Source organism: Stegodyphus dumicola, chromosome 6 (assembly GCF_044657685.1).
Source record: "Stegodyphus dumicola isolate Sdum_Otavi_A_Nest chromosome 6, ASM4465768v1".
Taxonomy (NCBI): Eukaryota; Metazoa; Arthropoda; class Arachnida; order Araneae; family Eresidae; genus Stegodyphus; species Stegodyphus dumicola.
In genome coordinates this window covers 189,597,469-189,623,699 of record NC_140773.1, presented here as the reverse complement: position 1 = coordinate 189,623,699, position 26,231 = coordinate 189,597,469, and the positions used below count along the sequence as shown (strand labels likewise).

At 34.2% G+C, this 26,231-nt stretch overlaps 1 protein-coding gene across 1 annotated transcript in view; it reads right to left on the bottom strand.

The window, feature by feature from the left end:
• LOC118190346 (substance-P receptor-like) overlaps window positions 1-26,231 on the bottom strand; it is a 347,815-nt gene that overhangs the window by 51,006 nt on the left and 270,578 nt on the right. The window contains exon 3 of the mRNA XM_085819277.1: window positions 25,159-25,351. Within this exon, the coding sequence (XP_085675403.1) occupies window positions 25,159-25,351 (193 nt within the window). The remainder of the gene's footprint in view (window positions 1-25,158; window positions 25,352-26,231) is intronic.

The following is a 26,231-nucleotide window of genomic DNA, read 5'->3' as shown; positions in this document are numbered from 1 at the left end:
ATAAAATGAGCATATGTTTAGAATTTTTCATACACGGTACCGCGAGCTGGAGATAAAAAGGTTTTTTTTTCCCCTGTTACAACTCGAACGCAAAATGAGCGAAAGTTTCTCCTCTGCCAGTGGCAACGAGGAATCGAAAAACGAACTTGGAAGAGAGCTGTCACTTATTTGGTTTCTCTTGATAGAATTTGATACGAAGGGGGATAAGCCCAATCTTTTGATTTGAAATTGATCTCGAATTATGTGTATATTGTAATATAAAAGATGTGTGTAAATAAAAGTCATTAAGACTTAATTGAAGTAGTTATTTGAATAGAATATAGAAATCGAAAGCTCTCCCAAATAGAACTATGGATATAGAAATGACATGATTTAATGGTGCCTTAACCAAGGGACTTTTGGATTAGAATTTCGAAGATTAGCAGATGGATTACCTGTAAACAGGTAAGCAATTCCTTTTTCTTTGAAAATTTGAAAAAAACTGAGTTTCAATATTGTGATTAGTCAATTTTAAACATAGAAGCTTTAGACAAACTGAAGCAGAAACGTACGAATAGTAGCGTTACGAAATTAATTACAAAAATAGAATCTTTATTATCAGAAAATATCGAAAACACAAATATTAAGGAATTGCAATAGATGAATGAAACAATTCTCGAAAGAGAAAACACGTTGAAAATGTTGAATACATAAATCGAAACTCAATTGAAAGATGCTAAAGAATTTGAAAAAGATATTACTGCAAGTGATAAATACATTGAACAAATTATGTCTGCAAAGTTTAGAATTAAAATAAGATTAAATAAATGTAATGAAAATTTGTTTGTGAAAAATGCATCAGATGCAAATTCTTTGAACACTTCTGTTTCTGAAATAAATGTATCATCATCGGCTATGAAATTGCCAAAGTTAAAAATACCAAAATTCTCAGGAGATGCAGGAAAATGGTTAGAATTTTTTAACAGTTTTTAAGCTGCGATTGATCAGAACAAAGCGTTAAGCAAGATTGAAAAATTCGTATACTTGAAACCATTATTGTTAGGGCAAGCATATAATGTCGTTGAAGGATATTAATTAACCGAACACAATTACGATTCGTGCTTAGAACTTTTAAAAGAACGCTTTAGAAAACCAGAGAAAATTATAAAATCACATATGAATAATCTTTTGGGCATAGAACCAGTTAAAAATTCTTCTAACTCAAATGCACTAAGAAGATTACACGACGCTTGTGAAATAAACATTCGAAGTTTAAGTAATTTAGGAGTAACTTCAGGTTCGTACGGACACTTGTTAAATCCGACATTATTGAAATTATTGCCTCATGATTTGATTCTCGAATATCACCGAAAGCGTGATCCAAAAGAGGAATCTGATGTTACAGGTTTAATTGCTTTTTTGAAAAACGAAATTGAATGCCGCGAACAAACGTACGCAGTTAACAAACCGGAAACGAAATTCGTTCCATTGAATGTAAAGAATAAACACTTCGACAAACACAAAAGTAATTATAAATACACAAACAAAAGTTTAAAGTTAAACCCTCGTCGGCGGCAAAATTATTAGCTCCTGTAAAAGAAGAAAACTTTATTTTTTGCAAAAATAACACACATAATATTGAAAAGTGTAATATGAGTGTAAATGAAACACGAAATGTACTGAGATTACAAGCTCGATGTTATGTTTGTCTGGCTCAAGGTCATCGATTTTCTGATTGTTCTGAGAAGAACTCTTGTGTATGCAGCCACAAAAAGCATAATGCAACCCTTTGTTACAAAAATGAGAAAAAACCCGAAGCGTTGCAATCAAAAGGTGTAGAAAATTCAGCGTGCCATCACATTAGCATCGGTAGGAATAAAATATTTTTACAGACGGCGACAGTAGAACTTAAAAGTAGGTCACGCAATAAATTAGTTCGTTGTTTATTTGACAGTGCTAGTCAACGCTCGTATATTCAGAAACGTCTGTCTAAACAACTGGGATTAAAAGTCGTGGGAAGGGAAGAAATAATGATTCATACTTTCGGATCTCAAGTCCCTACCAAACAGAACTGTGCGCGAGTAGAAGTAAAAATAAAAAACATTTTCGATAACCAGGAATTAATTATTCAGGTTTTAGAGACTGATGAAATATCGAGTGCTGAGATAGATTATCCTCCGGAAAATATTCGGGAGTTGTTGAAAGATAGGAGAACAATTTTAGCGGATGTTGATCACGAATCTTTAGATAACAACAACGTATCTTTACTCATTGGAGCTGATAATTATTGGAAATTAGTAAAAGACAATAGTGAACGTTTGAACTCATCATTAGTTACAATGGAAAACAAAATGGGTTGGATTTTAATGGGAAAATTGTTTGATTATACCGACGATAAGGAATATGTAACTAATGCCGTCGCAGTGACTTCTTTATTAATTCACACATCAAAGATTGAAAATTTGTGGAAATTAAATTTATTGGGAATCCAAGACCCTGTTGAAACAAAATGTAGAAAGGAAATGGAAATTGCCGCATTGAATCATTTTAGCGAAACTGTTACCTTTAAAGAGGGAAGGTATGAGGTTCAGTTGCCTTGGGTAACAGAAAAGGACTGTTTAAGTCAAAATTTGGATATTGCCAAACAGCGTTTAAGCAGTACGACACATCGGTTGATACAAAAGGGCAAATTCGAGGATTACGAAAATGTTTTCACAGATTGGTTAAATGAAGGAATTATAGAGGAAGTTCCTGAACACGAAATGAATAATCAGTGTCACTATTTACCACATAAAGTGGTATTCAAAGAAACTTCGACCACGAAATTGCGACCGGTATTTGATGCTTCCTGTAAAGACAAAAATTCGCGCTCACTTAATGATTGCCTAGAAAAGGGTCCAAATTTGCTGGGACAAATTATTCCTATAATTTTAAGATTTCCCAAGAATAGAATAGTAGTTATTTCAAACATAAGAAAGGCTTTTTTGCAAATGTCAGTGAATAAGAGTGATCGAGATTTCTAACGATTTTTATGGTGGAAAGACTTTGACAAGGAGGAACTTAGAGTTTTTAGACATAAACGTGTTGTTTTTGGATTGAATTGCAGTCCCTTTTTATTGGCTGCTGTATTAAGCCATCACATTGATCTAAATTCGTCTAAATATCCTGAAACAGAGGAAAATTTAAAAGAATCATTCTACATAGATAATTGTATTACATCTGTTCCTGATGAAGAGACACTTACGCGATTCATCGACGAATCGAAACAGATATTAGATTCTGCGTCATTCGATTTGAGAGGGTGGGAGCACATTTCTCTTTGGAAATCTGAGGACAGTATGGAACCTACTCCTGTATTGAGAATTTTATGGGATAAGGAAGATAATAGCTTTTTCTGTGAGGTGAAGACTGCTACTTACAAACCAGTGAATCTTACTAGAAGAAATATATTGTCTGCTGTACATCGCATTTTCGACCCCATGGGTTTTCTCTGCCCTATAACGCTAACACTTAAACTACTCATACAAAAGACATGGTTGCTAAAAATTTGTTGGGATACAAATATACCCGAAGACTTAGGAAAAGAGTTCTATTCGTGTATTGATGATTTGTCACTTTTATCCAGTATTAGAATTCCAAGGGCTTTAGATATAAATGGAAATGAAAGTCTTAATCTTCATACGTTCTGTGACGCTAGTAAACAAGCCTATGGATGTGTAATTTATTTAATAAAAGAAACACGTGAAAATGTATCGGTGCATTTTCTCCTCGCTAAAAGCAGAGTGAGTCCATTAAGAAAAATGACCATAAATCGTCTAGAATTATTATCCTGCTGTATAGAAGTCAGACTCGCAGCTCTTGCTTTACAAACACTCAAATTAGACAACGTTCCAAGGAACTATTGGACAGATTCGAGTACTGCTCTTTCTTGGATCCAAAGAGATGACCATTGGGCGCCATTTGTCGCAAATAGAGTTAAAGAGATACGAAAATTGTCATCGGAATCTGAATGGCGTCACATTCCAGGAAATTCGAATCCAGCAGATATACCATCACGAGGGCGTTCGATTGAGAGTTTTGTGAAATCTCGCTGGTGGCAAGGGCCAGAATGGCTTATGAAGAACGAGGAAGAGTGGCCAACTAGTGAAATGATTACTAACGAAGAAGAAATTATGAAAGAAAAGCGAAAGAACATTATTTCGACTTTGGCTAATATCACCGCTGAAAAATGGTATTTTAATTACTTTTCAAGTTACTTTAAAATTGTGAGAATGATTTCTTGAATTCTAAGATTCATAAATAATTGTAGACATGGAGGAAGAAATTATGGCAAAACCCTGACTGTTGAAGAATTGGACATTGCTGAGAAGAAATTAGTGAAGATCGTTCAACAAGAAGCATTCTCTAGTGAAGAACAGTTGAAGGGACATTTTACTTTCAGAGATGAAGAAGGGATTATAAGGTTGAAAACGAAGATTTTGAGAAGACATGATGATGAAAACTTCCGGTGCCCCATTGTCCTTCCAGCCAAACATGAATTAGTAGAAAGAATGATACAAGACTACCATTTACAACTTTTACATGCTGGTACTCAAGTTCTTTTGACCAATATTCGTCAAAAATTTTGGATAATAAAAGAAAGAAAAACGGTACAAGGAGTCATATCGAAGTGCGTTCGGTGCAAGAGACACTCGGTGAAAGCTCTTGATACAGTGCCTTGTCCTCTCCCAGAAGGTCGAGTCAGAGATGCTTATGCATTTGAGGTGACAGGTGTTGATGTAGCAGGACCACTTTATTTAAAAGAAAATAGAAAAGCTTGGATCTTGCTTTTTACTTGTGGAGTTTATCGTGCGGTTCATTTAGAATTAATTGAAAGCTTATCGACTAATGGATTTTTTCTCGGATTTAGAAGATTCATAGCACGAAGAGGACGGCCTAGAGTAGTATACAGCGATAATGGCACAAATTTTGTAGGGGCAAGGAATTTGCTCCGATCTGTTGACTGGAACCAAATTATCAGAAGTTCTTCGATAATGAAAATTCAGTGGAAGTTAAATCCACCAACGGCAGCATGGTGGGGCGGCTGGTGGGAGAGACTGGTTCAGACGATCAAGAAATTATTGAGAAGAGTACTGAGAAAAGCATTACTTTCATATGAAGAAATGTTAACTATACTATGTGATCCAGAAGCAAATATCAACTCCAGACCATTAACATACGAGTCAGAAGATTCCATCGATTTATGTGCACTCACTCCATCTATATTTATTCAAGATGTGCCAACTGAAGGTGTTCCGGATCTGGACAGTTTGGATAAAAGCAACTTATCGAAAAGATGGCGATACCATCAAAAGTTACATGTGGAATTTCGTAAAAGATTTAGAGATGAATATCTTAGTATGTTAGTACATCGACCAAAGACTGTACCTTCGCAAACCATCAAGAAAGGTGATTTAGTGTTTGTAGACGACGGTAAAAGGAAACGAACTGACTGGCCTATGGGTCGTGTGATCGAAGCATACCCAGGAAAAGACAACAACATCAGAGTGGTGAAAGTAAAAACATCTAGTGGTGAACTGTTAAGACCAGTTCAAAGAGTATTTCCAATGGAGATAGACAATAACGAATCTATCTTCGAGCTTAAAACTACTGAATCATCCACATCTTCGAGAAATACTGGTAAAAGGAATGATTTAGTAATTGATACCAAAAACTATGAACTTGAAAATTCTGATAAAATCATTCAGTTTAGTAGATATGGCAGAAAAATTGTGAAACCAAAGAACTTTAGTTTAATTTTGTTTTCAGTACCACTATTATTTGTTTTCTTTATTCCTTTCTTTGAATTTAATTTTGTATACAATTTGATTTTCGAGTTAAGTGAATTAATCTCTTTACTAGTATTTTTCAGAAAATAATTTTTTGCCTGTTCTTTAAAGAATGTAAGTTTGCAGAATATTAAGTAAGTTTAAAATATTCAAGATATTTGTTACTCCTAGATAAAATTGTTGATTTTGGTAAGATTTAAATTACTCATCTTATATTAGTATTTCAATTTTCATTTCACAATTGTTTTGATTTTTTCATACTTTGTCAAAAATCAAAAGGTGGGATAAATGTTACAACTCGAACGTGAAATGAGCGAAAGTTTCTCTTCTGCCAGTGGCAATGAGGAATCGAAAAACGAACTTGGAAGAGAGCGGTCGCACACTCGGTTTCTCTTGATAGAATTTGATACGAAGGGGGGGGGGACAATACCCATCTTTTGATTTGAAATTGATCTCGAATTATGTATATATTGTAATATAAAAGATGTGTGTAAATAAAAGTCATTAAGACTTAATTGAAGTAGTGATTTGAATAGAATATAGAAATCGAAAGCTCTCCCAAATAGAACTATGGATATAGAAAGGACACTCCCCGTACAGCGTTGCCATTGCCGCTTTGAAATCCTTGAGTTTGTTAATCAAAAATTCGTTAAAGCTTTACAAAATATGAAATCGATAATAAAATAAATTCCAAATTTCAAATTTGGTCTTCCACATGCCCATATTCGTAGGAGGATTACTTCATTCAAAATTCGATGGCTCTATGTTCCGTTGTTTTATCACAACGCGAGAAATATACATACATTTATGCAGAACATATTTAATTTCTTCAAATATAATGCAGGACTCTAACATTTGGTGGCAACAGTTTGAAAAGTGAAACAGACATTTATAGTGATTCAACGCAAAATCGCAAAACGAATCAATAGTCCTTCAGGGACAAAGCCCCTATGTGCTAAAAAAAAAAACTCTTTAACACGGCCAACGATGTTTCCAGATAATTTTGGTCTTGAATAGAGGGGCCAATTTGTGAAGTTAAGTACTAGGGTTTTTTATAAGCTTTGCAAAATTGTGGGCACTTTCAGTATTAGGCACCACCTTTTGCCACAATTAAGTTTACTATGTCTTAAATAGAAGACTCATGAGCGCATTCGAATGCTATGGTGAAGCTCTGACAATCAGATAAAGAGGGAAAATGAAACTGATAGTACCAAAATAATTAATAATGTTAATTTTTTGTTGTTGCAACTAACCTCACTTGTCTTACGTAGTAAGAACTAGCCCACGAAAAGATTGCGTCTGTCGTTGGCCAAGGCTTTGATAACCATACAGGTGACAGTCCAACTTTATTCTCAGTTCCGAGAGTCTTCTACATCTCTTCCCCTACCACTAAACTCTCGAATGAGCTTTCGGATCGCCGCATATCTGAGTGATCCCATGCCGAACTGATACAATATATTTACAAACATGAATGACTTCTCGGAGATTCGGTCTCGGGCATTTCGGTACGGCAGTCAACATTGCTAACCACTTTCCTATCTGGGTGGCATTAAATTTAATTTGATAGATAATATCAAAACGTCTGTCTGGAAAAAATATACAAGGCTGTCAAAACAGTTTACTATTCAGATTTCATTTGTTGATTCATTTTGTAACTCTTGTAGTATTCCTCCCCCCCCCGGTGTCATGGATTACGTTTAATTTTTGTACAGATGTAAATACAGGGTAACATATGTGACTCTTTTTTACTACTTTTGAAAATATATTATCACAAAAGACAGCTGATCGAGATTACAGGATGACGAAGTTACACGTGACAGCCGGCAATAACTTGCTTCAATACAAGATTGTCCAGTTTACGTAAAGCCTTCATTACAGTCGAAACGAGCGAGTTTTCAAAGTGATAAAATGATGCAGGTTTGAAAGTTAGGAAAATTTTGAAAGGGTTATTACCTAAAATATAAGGGGATACTTTCGATGGGTGCTGCCCAGACGGTACAGTGGATAGGGAATCCTTGACTGCGATACCGAAGGTCCCGGATTCGAATTCCGGAGAAGGTATGGATGCAAAAATTGTCTGTCCCTTCATAGGAGACAAAAGTGGCCAACCTATCAGGTGCCTCCATAATAAAGAGACCATCACATCTGGCCTTAGGAGTGGCCAATGCCAGCATACGCAAGTGCTCGCCATTGCGGGTGGGGAGCTATCTATGGATTCGTACTCTAAATGAATGTATGACTAATCTTGGAGCTTAGCCAGGAGTCCATTTAGTGGAGTTTCTGATCTCCTTTTCTCTTTATTTCTGTTTGCCTAGATGTTCCAATCGGTAACGACGGCATAGCATTAATATGTTCATTGAGTTTAACCAAAAAATTTCGTATTTTCAAATTTGTTATAAAATTCCTAATTTTTCTATGTAAGTAAATAAAACCTTACCATTAATCCAAAAATCATTTCACAAATGGAGTATTTTCTTGATATATTTACGTTTTTAAACATGCCACATCGAATAGCATTCATCACAAGCAGCGTGACATCAATTCACTAATTGTTTATAGCTCCAAATATATAACATTAGAAAATTTCAGCTATTTTAAATAAATGCAAAACTTATCCGTCCAATAGCAATAATAATAATAATGTACAGCTTACGATACAGAAATTCATTCACGTATGCATTTATTGCCATCCAGCGTCTATTGTAAGAGCCGAAGTCAACAACGTTTTATTAATAAAGTTACATTCATTCAAACTAGATAAAATAAATTATTAGAACTATATAACATTTCCTCAGGTCTTGAACCTACATTTTATAGTTTAGTGCTTGAATTTATTCCTGCAGTTATCAAAGCATTACTGCGCTTCTGTTGTTAAGGTTACTGGAGTATATTCTGTTAAAATAAACTCAAACCTCGGAATGAGAGAATAAAGATGGTATAGTAAAATAATGTCATATTATGTACCAAATCCAGTTATCTCTACAAGCACCAACTAAATAGATGTATGTAATTTGCATACAGACTCATTGTGAGTAGTGGACTTAACAAAGACGCTTCACTTCGGTTAGCTCAGTTGGTGACTGACGGGGCCAGCTCAGCTTTTCTGTATCAATGGTTAGCAGTAATTGTCCGCCGAGTATCATTAATTATTATTTATTAGGCATGTGCTGATATAAATCGGCATACACGTTTAAAACTATAAAATTTTAAGCAGAGTATAAATAAATTTGATTAAGAATAAAATAAGATGTTGAAGTAATAGTACGTATACACTTGATTTTACGCAAATTGCAAGACGAATGTATCCAATATATGCCTACATATGTATTTATACCAATTTATAAAAATTGCTGTAAATCTTTAATTCCAGAAGCTTCATATATTACACAGTTGATCATTCGCGAGTTCCTATATATCCTAATTTAAGCAATTTATAAAATTCTTATTTCATAAAACTCCTTACACTTAAGTGTCCATATGTAAATTACAAATAATTAAACATGCATACATCAGACTTTAAAGATATATTCAAAAATGCCTTATATTTTCAATATTTTAAATTGTTTGATATTTTCGATTTTATAAGTTGCTATCATATCCTTAGAAATATCTTATCATTCCGTATAAAATGTTTAATATTACGTACCATACGAATCATATGTCTTTGTGTAAGAAGAGAGGGTTAATATTATGTGCAGAATATTTAATACAGTGCTGCTTTATTAGGAGATACTCTACTATATAATCTTTTGGAGGTCACATGTTTTCATAGACGCAATTGTCACTATTCGCCAATATCTGCCTATAGTATAGAGTTGCAAAGGAAATATGAGACTAGTTACACATCATGATAACTGTGACAATCAAATTCTGCGATTTAGATCAACAGTTGGCAGACTAACTAAATGCGCGTCTACCATGTTCATATAAATGCTTGTCTAAATGGCTTCCTCATAACTATATGCCGGTCTGTAATCTAAATGCTCGTCTAGCGTGTAGTCACAGGAATGTTAATTTAGAGAGAATTGTTTTGAATTCATAAAGTAATGCTACATTTTAAAAATCTTAGCATTAATCTTGTTAGTCGGAAACGAATATAGTTTCAAAAAATGCGTACTTTTTATTGCTTCTAAGTTATAACTAAGTTGTTATCTACTTTACTGACATTTATCCAATTACATTTGAGCGAAATCCCACGCCAATGCAGAAGAATTTCTTGTTTTTGTTAGTCATTAAAGATGAATACATTAACCAAAATAACATTAAATTTATATAAATAAAGAAGATTGTTCGTGTGTTTATCTTTCATTCAAATCTACAGTATTATTATTTCCGGTTTTGAAGAAATTTAGCTCTTCTGACCTTCAAAACAACAGGAAGGTCACTATCAATAAAAGATTTTGAAACGCCAGTGCACTGCGCTTACACTCAAAGGGTGTTTATATTAGAGCAGTGTACTCATCGCAACCATTTTGTCTTATCATTGTACACATTACCCATCTTAGTTTCACGCCGCCGTTGTTGCCTATCAGTGAAAGTTATATATGATAAACAAGGAATTCATGGTTGCTTATTTACAAACAAACAAAAAATACAATATTATTTCTACTTAGTTTCAATTTTTAAATCCTGTCATCCATTTTAATTTCACTGAGTTCCCGCTATCAGTTCTTCAAAAAGCCATTAAATGGCTCCATGTTCGTTTATTCTTGAGAAGTGTAGAATTTTCCAGAAGAGCGTAGATCTATAAAGCAAAATTTAAGCGTACTTTCTGTAGGTTTTTCGCGAATATTCCGACAGCGGTGAAGAAATCAACTAACATCATTATATGGTGTTATGTTAGATATCTGTTTAGAACAGTGTAGAACTGTCAAGAACATTGCAGAATCTTTAGAGCAGAATTTAAATATACTGTGTATCAGCTTTTCACAAATACTTCGAAAACGGAATTTCGAAAAAAATATACATCTACCCTCCTAAACAAATATTAAAGATTAAATCTAAAATATTAAAGATTTAGATTATTAAATTAGAATAAATTAAAAGATTACTGCACCAATAAATTTCAGTAACTAAAGTGAACCCCAAAAGTAGCAATCAATGAAACGCTTCTAACAACTCTTTTATCCCTTGTTACATTTTCTGCGGATACTTTGCTTAAAATAAAGGTGCGCTGATACATTTTTATCATACATTCGACAAATTTTAAGAACTTAAATGAGATTTTTTATTAAATAAAACTGTTAAAATCATATCTGTGGAAGAAGCAAATTCTGTTACATTCGCTTGCTGTTACATTCTGTTACATTTGCTTACATAATCATAGCTTAAGCACCGCTTAAATCATAACTAAGCACCCTTAAATACAAATAGAAGAAGTTTGGAACTGTATAAAACGAATCGACTTCATTTTCTTCATTCTTTGAATCATGTGGAAATAAGAAACATCATATATCTGTTTTGACTTCGTAGTTCCTATAGGAAGCTCCAAAAATTATAGACATCCTTTTAAGTGATTTTTAAGTTCATTTTATTGCTTTTTTAAAATTTTAAATGATCTGTAGAAAATGGGTTGGTTCACTTGTACGTTTTTGTATAGTCTTATTGCTGAAAATAGTTCCAGACTGAAAGTGCCGCAAGCCATCTACCAATCAAACTCTAGCTGTTCGTCAGCAAAGCATAATTCAAAATAGTTTTAAACTCTTCCCTTAAGTAACGCGCAGACGGGAAAGTGATTGCTAACACTATTTGGCGAACTGAAGGGCCGGTAGAATCCAGGAGAAGGCATGGATGTTATTTATTCGGCCTTTCATAGGAGGCAACAGTGGGCCACCTATTAGGTGCCTCCGTAATAAAGAGAACATCGTTTCCAGTCTTAGTGGTTGCCAGCGCCTATAAATGACTAGATTCTGTCACTGGGGGGGGGGACTGGTGACAAAAATGGAGAGTCTGCATAAACGCGCAGAAGTCCCAGCTCTTAATTATTAGACCGAAAGAGAAACGGAAATCTGTAAAGAAAAATCTTTTCATCATCAACGTTCCAGTCCCAGTTGTAAAATAAAGTAAATATCTAGAAGTCTTAATAAGCAACAAACTCATCTGGTCAAACCATATTAAATACGCCAAGCAGAAAGCTCAGTATGTGATTCACTGTTTCCTTCCATTTCAGAAGTCCTATTCGAAACTTGGATTTGCAAAAAAGAGGCACATTAGCGGTTATCAGACCTATTCTGACTTTTGCCTTCCTGGCGACGGTAAAGGATATTAAGAAACTAAAAATTATTCAATCCAAAGTGTTACGATATATGACAAATTCTCATTACTTTGTCAGTCACAAAAAGCTTCACAATTATCTGAAGATTGAATATATCAAGACCAACTGACAATACAAAAGAAAGTTTTTCTCCAGCGTCAAACAGTGTGAATTCCTCTCCTATTTTGGAACTTTTCATTACGAGCTCCTGAATGAGGATAGGTATCTTAGACACGCTGCGCATATGTTTGTACATAACCAAATTTCCCTACGTGATAAGCCTGATTTTTATGTTTTAAGATTCCCGCTGGATTTGCAGCGAAACTCTTAGGACTTTACCTGTCAATTTCAGTGACTTTGTTTGTATTCGTTTGTAATTTTATTATCACTGTAACCTGTTTCAGTATTTGCACCACAAGCCGAAAATATGCCACCCCAAAATGAGGGAAAGAAAACTCAAGACTACGTTATGCTATTATTGCCTAGACCCGTGATGTCTCAGGGTCCCCTACTGTACCCTTCATCGCCACTTTCCTAGAGAACCATTGTTCAGGGATACACTACTGTCGTGCGCCTTGCGACGCTATCTCAGATGGACCGGAACAAGCCGTACGTACCATCTCCACGACATTCGCGGCTAATCAGCGTAACTTGGAACTTGGAACTGGGGGAGGACTCTTCTTTAAGTCGTCTAACTGCAAATTTATGTTCCGGTAGTGCTTCAGGATTAGGTTCCTTTCTTAGAAGTTTAATTCTATCTATTATTTTTATTATTTTAAACCTGAAATAAGAGAAATCTAAATGAATGTATGTATACATAATTTTAGGGGCACGTTTATATTTCACTAACATATCACTACTCTTCATTTCGGTAATCCATATGAATGACACTGAGATACTATTAATATAGTTACGCAGTTCTACATTGGGACTAAATTCGTCAGTTTTAAAGATGTATTTAATTAACCATAGAACATACTATACATAATTTTTACATAAATACTGATTTAAATTAATTACGGCTTCAATGTATTTAGTCCTCTTGCTTGTGTAACATGGATTTAGTAATAATCGAAGACAATTACACGTAAATTTGATGCAAAATGCTCCTAATGTTTTAAAAAATGAGAAGAAAATTCTTAAATGTTAAAAGTAGAGGAGCTCTATCACGTCTTCGTTTGAAATTATAAAAAAAATACTGATAAACGAAAAGAAAGCAATACTTTCCTGTAACCAGGATCCGAAAGAAATTATTGAAATGTATTTATTGAGCACTGTGGAAGGAATAGGAAATGATTTGTGGAACACTTCAGAGAGAAAAGAAGTCTTAGAAAGTATTGCCACTTATGGGAAATTGTTAGTAACAAATGGTATCCGCTGTAACTGTGTGAAAGTAGCATGTGATGCTGTAAGTCTACATCTTCAATATGTTTTAGATGAAAACCATAAGAAGAAACACAATTAATATTATGAATTAAAGTTAAGGTACTCTTAAGAAATAACTTTTTAGTTTGTCATAAAACTTGGTACATGGATGAATTTTCTGGCTTTATTAAAATATGTTTCATGCTCTTATTAATTCTCATACTTTGCAAATAAGAATTTTTCCTCATATATCATAGTCATACATATTGGTCTACATATTGGTCTACATATTGAAAACATACATATTACAGTCCCGCACTAATTTTATGTGCTGAAATAAAATTTTTGTCGAAGATGAAAAAATACTTTTAACACATTTTGTCATGCATACGAAAAGCTATTTGTCATATCCTCTATATCATATCTGTGATATAATTACTTAACATAACTACGTAGAGAGAAATAGGCGTAGTATGCTATGATTAATAATTATAGGACTCGCCAGCGGCCGAGTGGTCGATGAATATTGGTAGTTCAATCCGAATTCAAAACCTGGCATACGGATGGGTGCACAGGCGATTTTGGGGTTCTCTGTATATTAAGAAAAGTTATACAAGCCACTTTTCCTATGAATGTCCATCAAGGCATCCTTACTTTTACGCAGAGAGACCTCGCGTGCCTTGACATAATCAACCAATCATATTGACAAACATTAATAGCTATAGTCCCTGTCCAACTTGAAACAGCTCATACAGAGGATATGTTGTGTTACTCATTGCATACTTCGTTGTGAACTGGGTTTGAATCTTGGATAAGGCATAGACGTTGGTAACTGTAGTGTCTCAGCAGAAAATGGAATTTAAAATATATCGCTTCAAAAATTCCTTTTCATGAGGTCGGTATAAGGAAAAAATGTTAGCTATCAACCAGTCCCATTTCTCTCATGAGTTTGAGATTGAAATTGGAAAGGCAGTTTCAATAGACAGCCCTTGTATGCTTTGCTTTAATTAAGTAATCTATTCCAAGTTTTCCGAACCTTCCGAGGAATTTAGATTCCTGTTATTAAGACATTATCTAACCAGCAGCACAATATGCAAAGTTCTGATGTTTTGACTAATATCATCAGTCTCAAATCTTAAGAACTAGCATTAGCGTACAATATCGTTTTGCCATATATTATGCCATGCAGCTCTTATCAAGCTGTTACATGGAATGTTTACTATTATCGAATTTATTAACGTAGAAATGTTAGATAATGGTAAACATTAAACTAAGTAGTTAAAATTTATTCAGCATAAGGTAGTTAGGATTTGCTTAGCTTCCATCATTACTGCATATTCCTGTAATTGAGAGATTTTTCACGAGTGTTGAGCTAATTCTCATACAGTACCTTCCCTGTTTTTCTAATGTGCGATTCACAGATGGTAGCATAATTTGCCTTTAATACGCTTTGTACCTTAAATATCCTTCAGGTTATCATTTAGCCTATCCTTTTGCTATTTATTTCCTCAAAATAAAGTGTCAGAGGTAAATTCTTGTAATGTGCATTTCCTTTAGCCAGTATTATTCAGGATAGCTCCAAATACACGTTTACAGTCGTCGAAAAAGTACGACAAACATGCTGAAACAATCAGCAACACAGCTTTCTGGCTAGCAGGCTTTAACGGTGAAGACAGCTTCATGGCAAAGCACTAGAGTACAGCTTTCGACTCGGTTCGGTCGTTCTCGGAAATCAAGGTATTCTTGAGACTCTCCACGCTACAATTCACGATACGCTCGACAGCCTCAACGATGCGCCATCTCGCGATATATTGTTAGCATAAATTTAGGTATTTTGCATAATGAAACTCGAAAGGCATACGAAACGAACGTGCGCCAAGATATATATTGGCGAGAAAAAGTAAAGTTCGTGTGCAATGCAGTATATTTGACTTTCACCTTAGCTACGTGGAGTGTATCAAGGCCAAAGGTCTAATTCAGTAGTACTTTCTCTTTTCAAGTACGTTGTCAAAGTATGTTTCTGATTTTTCTAATTGCCTAAATAGGTAAGCCTGGTGATATTTAGGACTGATGATGATTCTATGTAAGTTATTCTTTTCAATACTTCAAGTTTTAATGTCTATGAAGATTATTACCTTTTGTTATGCTTAAGTTAAGCAAGATTCTCCTATTTTATTAAATAAAGATTTCGTAGTTAATTTTTTGACTTATGATTCTTTAATGAAAACTGCGCGTGAGGAAACTTACTCATTACGCCTTCACTGTTAATGCATAAACCAACAAAAGATTATGAGACTGAATAGGGTAATTGCCTTGTGGAAATGCTTCTAAAAAATTCTAAAACTGAAATTTTGTAATGTTGTAAGATTCCAGGGGCATAAAGTGTTAAAACTCTTTGTTGAAAATATTACTTACAAAGTTTATAAGAATAATTGTAACAAATAATAATGTCTATTCTAAAAGAATCAATTTGTATAGAAAAGTTAACAGATGAAAATTATTCAGCGTGGAAATTTAAAATAGAACAACTTCTAATAAAAGAAGGTTTAGATGATGTTGTATTCGAAGAAAAACCGGAAACTGTTACTGATATTTGGTTAAAGAATGATCGTAAAGCTAAAGCTTTAATATGCCTAAACATTTCGGATTCGCAAATTATCCATGTTTTGCGTAGTAAATCTGCAAAAGAAGTTTGACAGAAGTCAAAATGTGTCCATGAACGTGTAAATTTAACAAGCAAGTTATTTCTTCTTAGAAAACTATATTCCATTAGATATAATGAAAGTTCTAAAATGCAGGAACATATCAAAGGAGTACTAGAATTGGCGGAAAAGCTGCGTAGTATAGGTGAAGAAATTAAAGAAAATAACTTAATAGCAATATTACTATGTTCTTTACCAAATTCATACAACTCCTTAATAACTGCAATAAAAAGTAAATCGGAAGCTGAATTGTCGCTAGAATATGTTAAAAACAAACTAATAGATGAGTATTGTAAGCGTGTGGAAGCTAAGAAAGTTCAAAAATACGATTCAGTTGCTTTAAAAAGTAAAAGCGAAAATAAATCAAAGCATGTTACACGATATTGTACTTATTGTAAGAGAAATAACCATACGATAAATGACTGTTTTCATTTAAAACGCAACGCTAGAACTTCCCCGAAAACAGATGTAAATAACAGTAAAGTAAGAAATTATTCTCAAAATTAATAAAGTAATTCATGCCAAATAGCAAATACACAAAGTGTAGAAAACATAACAAAACTGGAAGAAAATAAGTATCTTAAAATTATTGAAACTGAAAATTCGCAAATTCAGTTTAATCAAGTTCTAAAAGTGGAAAATAAGCATGAAAACACGCAAACGCAAGAATGGGTTATCTACTCAGGAGCCTCAACTCATATGACGAGTGATAAGAATTTTTTCTCTCAGTTAAATGGCTCTAATAAACAAATAGGAACTGTAGCCAATGGTGCTAAATTAAATTCTTATGGTATTGGTGAAGGCAATTTTAAAGTTCAAAACTTAAAGGGTCAAGTTACACAAATAAAATTAGAAAATGTACCAGGTTTAGATAGTAATTTACTTTCTGTTCAATCTGTGACGAATAAAGGTTGCATTGTTACATTTGATAGTAATAAGTGTTAGATAAAGCGTAACAATATACTCGTAGCCGACGGCAACGCTCAGCAAGGTTTATATAAATTGACCGTAAACTCAATTGACGAGAAAGCATACTTAGCTAATGATGTTTCATGTTCTAATACGAATTGTATACTAAAATGGCATCAAAGATTAGGCCACAGAAATATAGATGTCATAAAACACTTGAGAAAAATGATTTGGCAGACGGCATTAAACTTGGCAAATGCACTCATAGTGTGGAATGTTCTACTTGTGTAAAAGCGAAACCAACTGAAAAGTCTTATTCCAAAACTGGTTTTAGATCTAAAAATCCACTGGATTTAGTGCACACAGATGTGTGTGGGCCAATTGAAGTCAACAGCTTAGGAGGGAAAAGATATTTCGTAACTTTCATTGATGACTATTCACGTTATACTCAAATTCATTTTATTACTTCAAAAGATGAAGTATTCGACAAACTTAAACAGTATGTTGCATCGACAACAAATAAATTTAGAAAGAAATTAAAGGTTCTCAGATCCGACAACGGTACAGAATACTGTAACGAAACTACTGAAAATTATTTAAAGAAACTTGGTATTTTTCATCAAACTTCGGTTCCTTATTGTCCGGCACAGAACGGCGTCGCAGAAAGGAAAAATCGCTCTTTAATAGAAATGACAAAAACTATGCTAATAAACTCTAAATTACCGAAAGGATTCTGGGCTGAAGCAGCAGCTTCTGCTGCACATCTTCCAAATAGGTTACCAACTAAAGCCACAGATAGGTTAGGTTAGGTTAGGTTATTTAATTAAGGCAAAGCCTCGAGGGCTATCTGCCTAAGGGGAGAGATGCCTTCGTGGAGGACTTTCTAAGGGGAACTGGCTCGTATACACGTTACACATGGGGAAAACCACGAAAACACCCATGCAGCCAGCCCGTTCGCGGGATTCGAACCTCGGACCGAACTACCAGTGTTCAGCGACTTTACCGCTCGGCCGCTGGTGGGCTAAAGCCACAGATAAAACACCATATAAATTGTAGAATGGTAGAAAACCTAACTTAAGTCACTTACGAGTATTTGGCTTAAAAGCATTTTATTATGTGAACAAACAAAAACGGCGTAAATTCGACAACAAAGCTAAAGAAGGAATATTCGTAGGATACGATTTACGAAGTAAGGGACACAGGATTTATGTAGGTGGAAGGAAAATAATAGTAAGTAGAACTGTTAAATTTTCAGAAAACGCGTCTTTATCTGACAAACATGCAGAGAATAATGCTGAAGATTTAGAATTAATTCACTTCAATAACTCGCAAAAAGATGAAGAAAATAATGAAGAAACATCTCTTGGCGATGATTTTACAGAAGATTCAGAAAGTTCTGAAGAGTTAATTAAATGTGAAGAAAATGTAGAAAGAAGGGTTTCTAGCAGATCAACCAAAGGGGTCCCACCGGAAAGATTCTCTTATAAAGCAGAAGACGAAGAATATCTCTTACCTAAAAATAAAGATTCAGAAAGCTTTGAAGAAATTCTAAACTTACCAAAACGTGAACGAGAAGCTTGGATCAAGGCTATGCAAGAAGAAATACATTCTCTAAAAGAAAATGAAACCTATACACTTACAGAATTACCACCAGGAAAACATGCAGTAGGCAGCAAATGGGTGTTTAAGACAAAATATGATGAAACTGGTATAAATATAAAATACAAAGCACGCTTAGTAGCCAAAGGATTTACTCAAAAATACGGCAGTGATTATGATGAAACGTTTTCATCAGTAGTGAAATACACTACGATAAGAGTTTTCTTAGCATGGCCAGCGTATAATAATGCCAAGGTACATAAACTAGATGTTAAAACAGCTTTTTTGTATGACAACTTAAATGAAAAAATAAATATTGAACAACCAGAAGGACTCGTGGTTCCGGAAGAAAGACATAAAGTTTGTAAATTACAGAAAACGATTTATGGTCTCAAACAAGCAGCTAGGTGCTGGAATGCAGAAATTGAAAATACATTGAAGAATCTTGGGTTCAGTCAAAGCAAAGCAGATCCGTGTTTTTTCACAAAAGTGGTTCGTGATAAAAGAATTAATTTAATAGTGTATGTTGATGACATCCTAATAAGTTCTACAGAAGAAGGACTAATTCTTCAAACAATTAATGATTTAAAGAAACGTTACCAAATAACGCATCTTGGTGAAGCTAAATATTTCTTAGGCATGGAAATAAATCGCAAGGAAGATGGAAGTTATCTGTTATCACAGAAAAACAAAATAAATCAACTTGTCAAGCAATTTCAACTCCAAGAAGCGAAACCCGCTAGCACACCAATGGAAACAAACTATTATAATCTAAACAAGGAAGATATATATTGGTGCGCCAAGATATATATTGGCGAGAGAAAGTAAAGTTCGTGTGCAATGCAGTATATTTGACTTTCACTTTAGCTACGTGGAGTGTATCACGGCCAAAGGTCTAATTCAGTAGTACTTTCTCTTTTCAGGTACGGTGTCAAAGAATGTTTCTGATTTTTCTTATTGCCTAAATAGGTAAGCCTGATGATATTTAGGACTGATGATGATTCTATTAATGATGATCTAAGTTATTCTTTTCAATACTTCAAGTCTTAATGTCTGTGAGGATTATTACCTTTTGTTATGCTTAAGTTAAGCAAGATTCTCCTATTTTATTAAATAAAGATTTCGTAGTTAATTTTTTGACTTATGATTCTTTAATGAAAACTGCGCGTGAGGAAACTTACTTATTACGCCTTCAGTGCTAATGCATAAACCAACATATATTGATGAGACGAATCGACATTAAATAGCTATTCCACGTACAGGTAGGATTTATATACAGGTAGGATATATGTGCCTTTGATGTGTTTTGACCTGCCTTCGAGAACGTTCTGAACCTAACCGTTAAGAATTCGTTCTAGAATGTTCTCCATATGTCTATGGCATATTGCCAAGTTTGTCGCCAAATGGGCGATTTTGGGCGAAATATGGCAACCCTGCCTTTTCTTGCCATTTTCTGGCAACCCTAACCCCGCCTTGTGGGGAAGCTATCTTACCGCGGCTGGGCATTTCGTAAAAATATGATTTCTAATCAATGTTCGCATATCATAGTTGTACTTACAATTACTGATTATGTCTAAAGCTTAAAGGTGTCAGAGAAATTGTCATGTGTAGTATTTTTAATTTTTAGAAATATACTTGTTACAGTTTTGCATTGATTAAATGTTGCTCCATTTATTATTCATACTTTCTTTTCAGTTTTATAATTCACAGCCTCCTAGTATTTATGATTAATAACACTGAAGTTTAATTCTGAATCGATGTATCTAGCAAAATAAAGTACTAAGGCATTACATTTTCCTTCCCAAACAGAGGCGTAGATAAAGAATTTTGCAAGAAATTGAGATAATGATTTTTACGGTTTACTAACAGTTAAGTTAAATCCTGTCCTATTTGTTTTAGTTCATGGGACAATATTCGTTCAGACCAGGTTTATAGTTTTGAAATTATAACCGTTTTTTAAATAATTAACATAATAGTTGACAAGGCAAGCAGCCTCATCTTTCGTACATTCTTTATACGTCATTTTAGATTATATTATTAAGTTAATATCCATCAAAAATGGTTAAAGAAGTTTATTTTGATTTTAAATTTGATTTGTGTTTTGTTCTGACAGTTCAAGAATTGTTAAGCGTGGTAATTCTTCAACATGTTAGAATAGCTCTATGTGTTAGCCGTAGGTTACTTATTCATAAGTTAATTTCGTACCACAAAACACAGTGTCGTCTTACATGGTGCCACTGTCGCTCAAGCTGGACAGTGTCCGATTTAGAAATGTGACCTTCAGCGACGAATCACGCTTTCTTCTCAATGCTGATGATTACCACGTACGTATTTGGAGACGGAGATGTGAGCGGTCCAATTTTTACTGAGCGGCATATAACGAGAACACGTGTGATAATTTGGAGACCGATCACTTGGGACAGTCGTTCACCAATCTGCTGCGAGGTACTGCTCGCAGGTACATTGACGACATTTTGAACAACGCTCGGCCAGGATTGCTTTTTCCAACAATGCCTTTGATGTGTTAATATCCTCGACTAGCCTGCCAAATCTCCAGATCTCTCGCTTATCAAACATGTTGGAAAGGCACATTAAGCAGTGAAGCAGTGCACATATACGTCCCAACTCGCTGAACAATTGCTTCATTTGTTGCACAATCTTCTGCAAAGGACATTGGCAACTTTAAGAGACTCCATGCCCAACCCAATATCAGCTTGTATAGTTGCCAGGGAAGGCTTTACCTCCTACTGATTGTATTGCTGCTCGTAAAAAAAGTTTTTTCCCCTCCCAGTTTTTGACCAATTGTTTTATCTATTCGAAGATTAGAAGTGTTCGAGTAGAACCAAATTTTGTAGTTGTGGCTCAGTTCGTTCTGGCTGCATATACGTTTTCACCTGCGTGCATATTTAAAAAAAGTCAAATAATATATTTTCAGTTAAAGTACAGATACTAAAACAAATGTTTAACAATGTAAAATAAAGTGCTGAGTACCTCGAAATATTTTCTAATATTCTCCTTCAATGTTATACTGGAGCAGTACATTTATATTGAACTGTAACATTATACTAATCAAACATCATCATATTATAATCAAACATCATCATATTATAATCAAACATCATCATATTATAATCAAACATCATCATATTATAAGCAAACATCATCATGCTACAGTAAACCCCCTGCCAATGATGGATTTTTTAGAATACTATTTCGCACATGCGCATTAACTTAAGTGTTTCCATTTAATATGTCCAACATTGGAATAGGCTTTCATTGATACGCAAGATATGGATGAAATAGAAATCAAACAATTAATCGAAAAAAAGACGAATGAAATATTCGACGATTTTATAATGCAAGTCGATTGTGAAAGCAACAAAATGAAGAAGATAAAGCGCCTTTAACTAACAAGCCTTGGAAGTTAAAGGCGTTTTAAATTGTTAAAAAACTTATAAGGTATTTCTCCCGCCTCCCTAGTGTGCCTTCGTGGTGTAGTGGTTCTGCGCGCTGAGCCGGTATTCTAGAGGTCCGTGGTTTTTATCCCGGCGAAGGCGGTTGCTAATCTTTCATCTGTCTTGTTTCCAAAAACATCCTAATGTCTCTACAAACTTATTACTAAAAAAGTCATAGAAGCTGTCTAACTTATCCAATTTAGATTGACCTAAATGAAAAACTAAGAGAACGCTTTCTGGAAGGCACTGAAAAACTCTGGCCTGTCATGTCGCGAATTATTAAGTATATTAATTTTTTTGTTTTAAGTACCATTAATCAAGTATTTTTATTTCTATTCATTTATGTCTGAAGTTGGAAAGAGAGTAATTGTAAAATATTAAAAGCTTTAGCTGGTTGTTCTTGCAACGGTTGATTTTGTAACAAAGACAAGAAACTTTACGGAGAAGACATCTTGTTTATGGCTTTTCCTTTTTACTAACAGAAGAACTGAAGGCAGTTAGGGTGTTTGTCGCATTTCGCTGGGGGGGGGGATATCGTTTACTAATAGGGCTGTGGAGGAAATCGTAAATCGGCTTAATAGTCTTCACTTGCTTTTTTTGCTTTGTGTATATTGCATTGCTTTATTTAAATTTCCTTCAGGAACTTCCTGCAAGTTTATCCAATTTGATTTCTTCGTTAGTTTCCGCTTGTTAGCTGGGGGGGGGGTCTATTTCCCACGTTTTCCCAAGTACAGATGTCCGTTGTTTTGTCAAATTGCCTTGTTTCGGATTCGTTGTGGGGGTGTAATTTTCTCAGCTAAAGATAAAGTGAGAGTCTAGGGTTGGTGAAATTTAATTTTATGTTATCTTTTAAGCTATGAACAAATGGGGGCGGAGAGTTTCTCTACACGAAGTGAGAAGTGAGAATTGATTCAGATTGGGCTTGCGAAGAAAAATGTAGCGTCAAAAGAGTGTGGAGGCCTGACCACTTGCGGGTCTTGCTCTCGCAAGCGCCGTGAACCAGCGGGCTGCGGTTATGGTTTTGATCTTGGCGTTTCTTTGGATGAGAATTTGCTACTAAGATTTGGTTATACTAACTACCACTATTTGGCTACTAAAAGAGTCTTTTTATTGATAGAAGATTAAAAGTGTAAACCGAAGTGTATTTTGCCGAAGACTTTTGAGGCGCATTTGGGTTCTGGAAAGGTAAATTAGTGAAGGAGAGATCGTTGGACGATGCTCTGTTGCGGCTTTGTCTTGCCGCTGCTAAGTTTTTATGCGTTGTCCGACTGGAGGAAGAAAATTAGTGCAATCTCTTCGGTATCCAAAATGGACATTCCTGGAGTTGTTATGCCAGATGTTATTCCTGAAGTTGTTATGTTAGGGGCTCGCCGTCTTTTCCTTATAGCTGAAGTTACCAGTGTTCTGGACCGCTATATTGCCTGGTTTCCGGTCGTGCAGTCTTCGCCGATCCTTCTACCAGCATTACTATAGAATTCATGATTGTAGGGACTACTTCATTAGTGTTTTCATCGAGAGGTTGTCATTCAGAGCGGAAGAATTGTCTCCATCCTGTTATGCTGATTTTATGACGTAAGACCAACGGAATTATGACGGTGTTGGTTTCAGGAGAGAGACATCCTCTGTGAACAGATATTTTGGACACTCTTTGAGGACACAATGCTCCGGAAAATCTGTGAGTGATTTTAAAATTTCTCTACCTCTCTATGTTCTCTAACTCCATAGAAGTAATAATTATTTATTTTATATATGTAAACTATGAAGTGATTAGAATATTTTGAATAATGACCAGTTATTTTAAAATCTATAAATGAAGGTTTCACCAGCTTAATTAGTGAGCTATTGAATGTTAATAAATAGTAAACTTACAAATTAATATGAGTATGTTAATTTTGGAATGAGATATATATTTTTCATCTTAAGGTTAATTTTAAGAAAATGACCAGTTTACGCAGCTATGTGAAATATAATATTCAAGAAACTTAAATAAATGTGTTTGTTTGAAATTTTTAATTGCATTTGTTTACTTATTTTGCATGTAATTTACGGTTGCCTGTCATGTCACTCCATTTTTTTTGAGCCGGGAGGCTTTTAAGAAACATGGAGTTTTAGGGAATTTGGTGTTATTGTTTTTTCCTTTTTTTGGGGGGGGTGGCTTTACAGCGCACCCATTTGTACTAACAACTTATACGATTAATGATTTGATTTATATGTTTGGGTTTAATGATAAAAAGACATTTATATGCCTTAATTAAACTATTAATGATTATTTATTTTTTTTGTTAGTTCGTCTGGCACCAGTCGGTCAGGTTAAAGTTGGTTAAGTTAAAAGTTTTAAAAGGTTAAAACCCGTAGTTTCTAAGCCATTCAACAGTCCTAATTATCAAAAAATTTATAAATAGTGTGGAGTTAGTCAATGATGTTAGCAAAATTCTCCTGCGTTTAAAAAAATAGTTATATCATATACTTATTAAGCAGTATTAAAATCTTTTCAATTACTATTTATTTCGTTTTTTCCCTTTTAATTGGAATAATATTTAGGTTTGTTTAAATGATACATAAACTCTTTATCTGAATTTTACCTACACATTTTTACACAAAACTATAACAGAGAGGAACGTTTTTGTACGCACAGCATATCAATGACGCAACCACTACGTTTGGTAAAGATTTACTCTATTCCATATAAATTAGAACACATAGTAGCACTTTTGAGATATAGAATTTGAATAATTTAAATTAATTTTATAAATACTGTAAATTTTAATCTCTAACATTAAGCAGCAGCTTTGAAGGTTATCACGTGCTAGTTTTGAAAGATAAATGTATAAAAATAGAATGTTTAAATGGGTTTTATAAATGCCATAAAACTGGAGCTCAGATATTAATTAAATATTTTAAATAATATTAAGCAGCAATCTTGATGTTATGTATATAAAGTCACAATACTTAATTGATTCTATTGTGAGTCCAAATATTTATTACGAATGTTTCTTATATTAATAAAAATAATTAGCTCTTCACATATTGATATAAAACTTATAATAAAACAGAAATATTTTACTCACCTTTCCTTCCACTTCATCCCATATTTCGTTGCAATCGTAAACTTCTTGTCCACCAACCAAGAACTTTTCTGCTCGGCCATGGACTAATTGAAAGCTCGAGAATCCTAACGAACAGGCCCAAATCAGAAAAATAACTAATCGCCCTCTTGTCTTGGTCCATCGGCCACTCAGAGGATAAATAATGGCATAATACCTACGAAGGAAAACTACACATTAAAAATTAATTATTTTTGCTTAAGAGCGGTGTAATAAGCAGCATAAATAGAACTCGCAGAGCAGCAGAATAAACAGTACCTAACAAAACTCTAACATAATTGCTACCAGGAATTACGGAGTGAATTCTTGAAAAAAAAAAAAAAAAATATCCATTTCTGTGAAGGCATTAAAGCATATTTTCATCAGTATTTTTTTTAAAGTTTATATCCTAAAACTGTAGCTTTAGATAAAATTGTGGCTTTATCACTCCCGGCCTGTTGTCAAGTAATTCGCCCTGAAACAATTTTAAAGCATATTTATCATGCATATCATTATCAAAGAGTATTTGAGATCTCTATTCGCAAAACGTTTAATTTCCAAAATAGATTCTAATATCCTTTAGGGTCTTAGAATATGCAATTTTATTTGCAAGTAATACCCCACATTTGAACAAGTTTATGCTTTTGTTATTAAAACTAGAATAGGTATTATTTTCACATCATGGATAAATTTAATTTCTGTTACTACTGTTGATCTAGTTGCTTTCACTAGACTCGAGACTCTTGAATGACTTTCTGTCGGTATGTCTGTTTGTTTGTTTTATTTGGATTAATGGAAGTACACAAGAACTATCTGTGTTAAATTTCGTACAAAGGAACATAATATATGTGTTCGGAAAAACCAAGCACATAAATCCTATGCTGCCCAACACTATTTGCAAGAAACATTTAATTTTTCATTTTTCTGCAGCCAGAAGTATTAAAAAAATCTTCCAATGGCGAATTAGATTTTCTTGGAGCGCTCCACATCCATAAAAAATCTTTCAGTTCTAGTTAACGATCCTACTTCCAATCCGTCTTTACTCTCAGCTTTTCAGG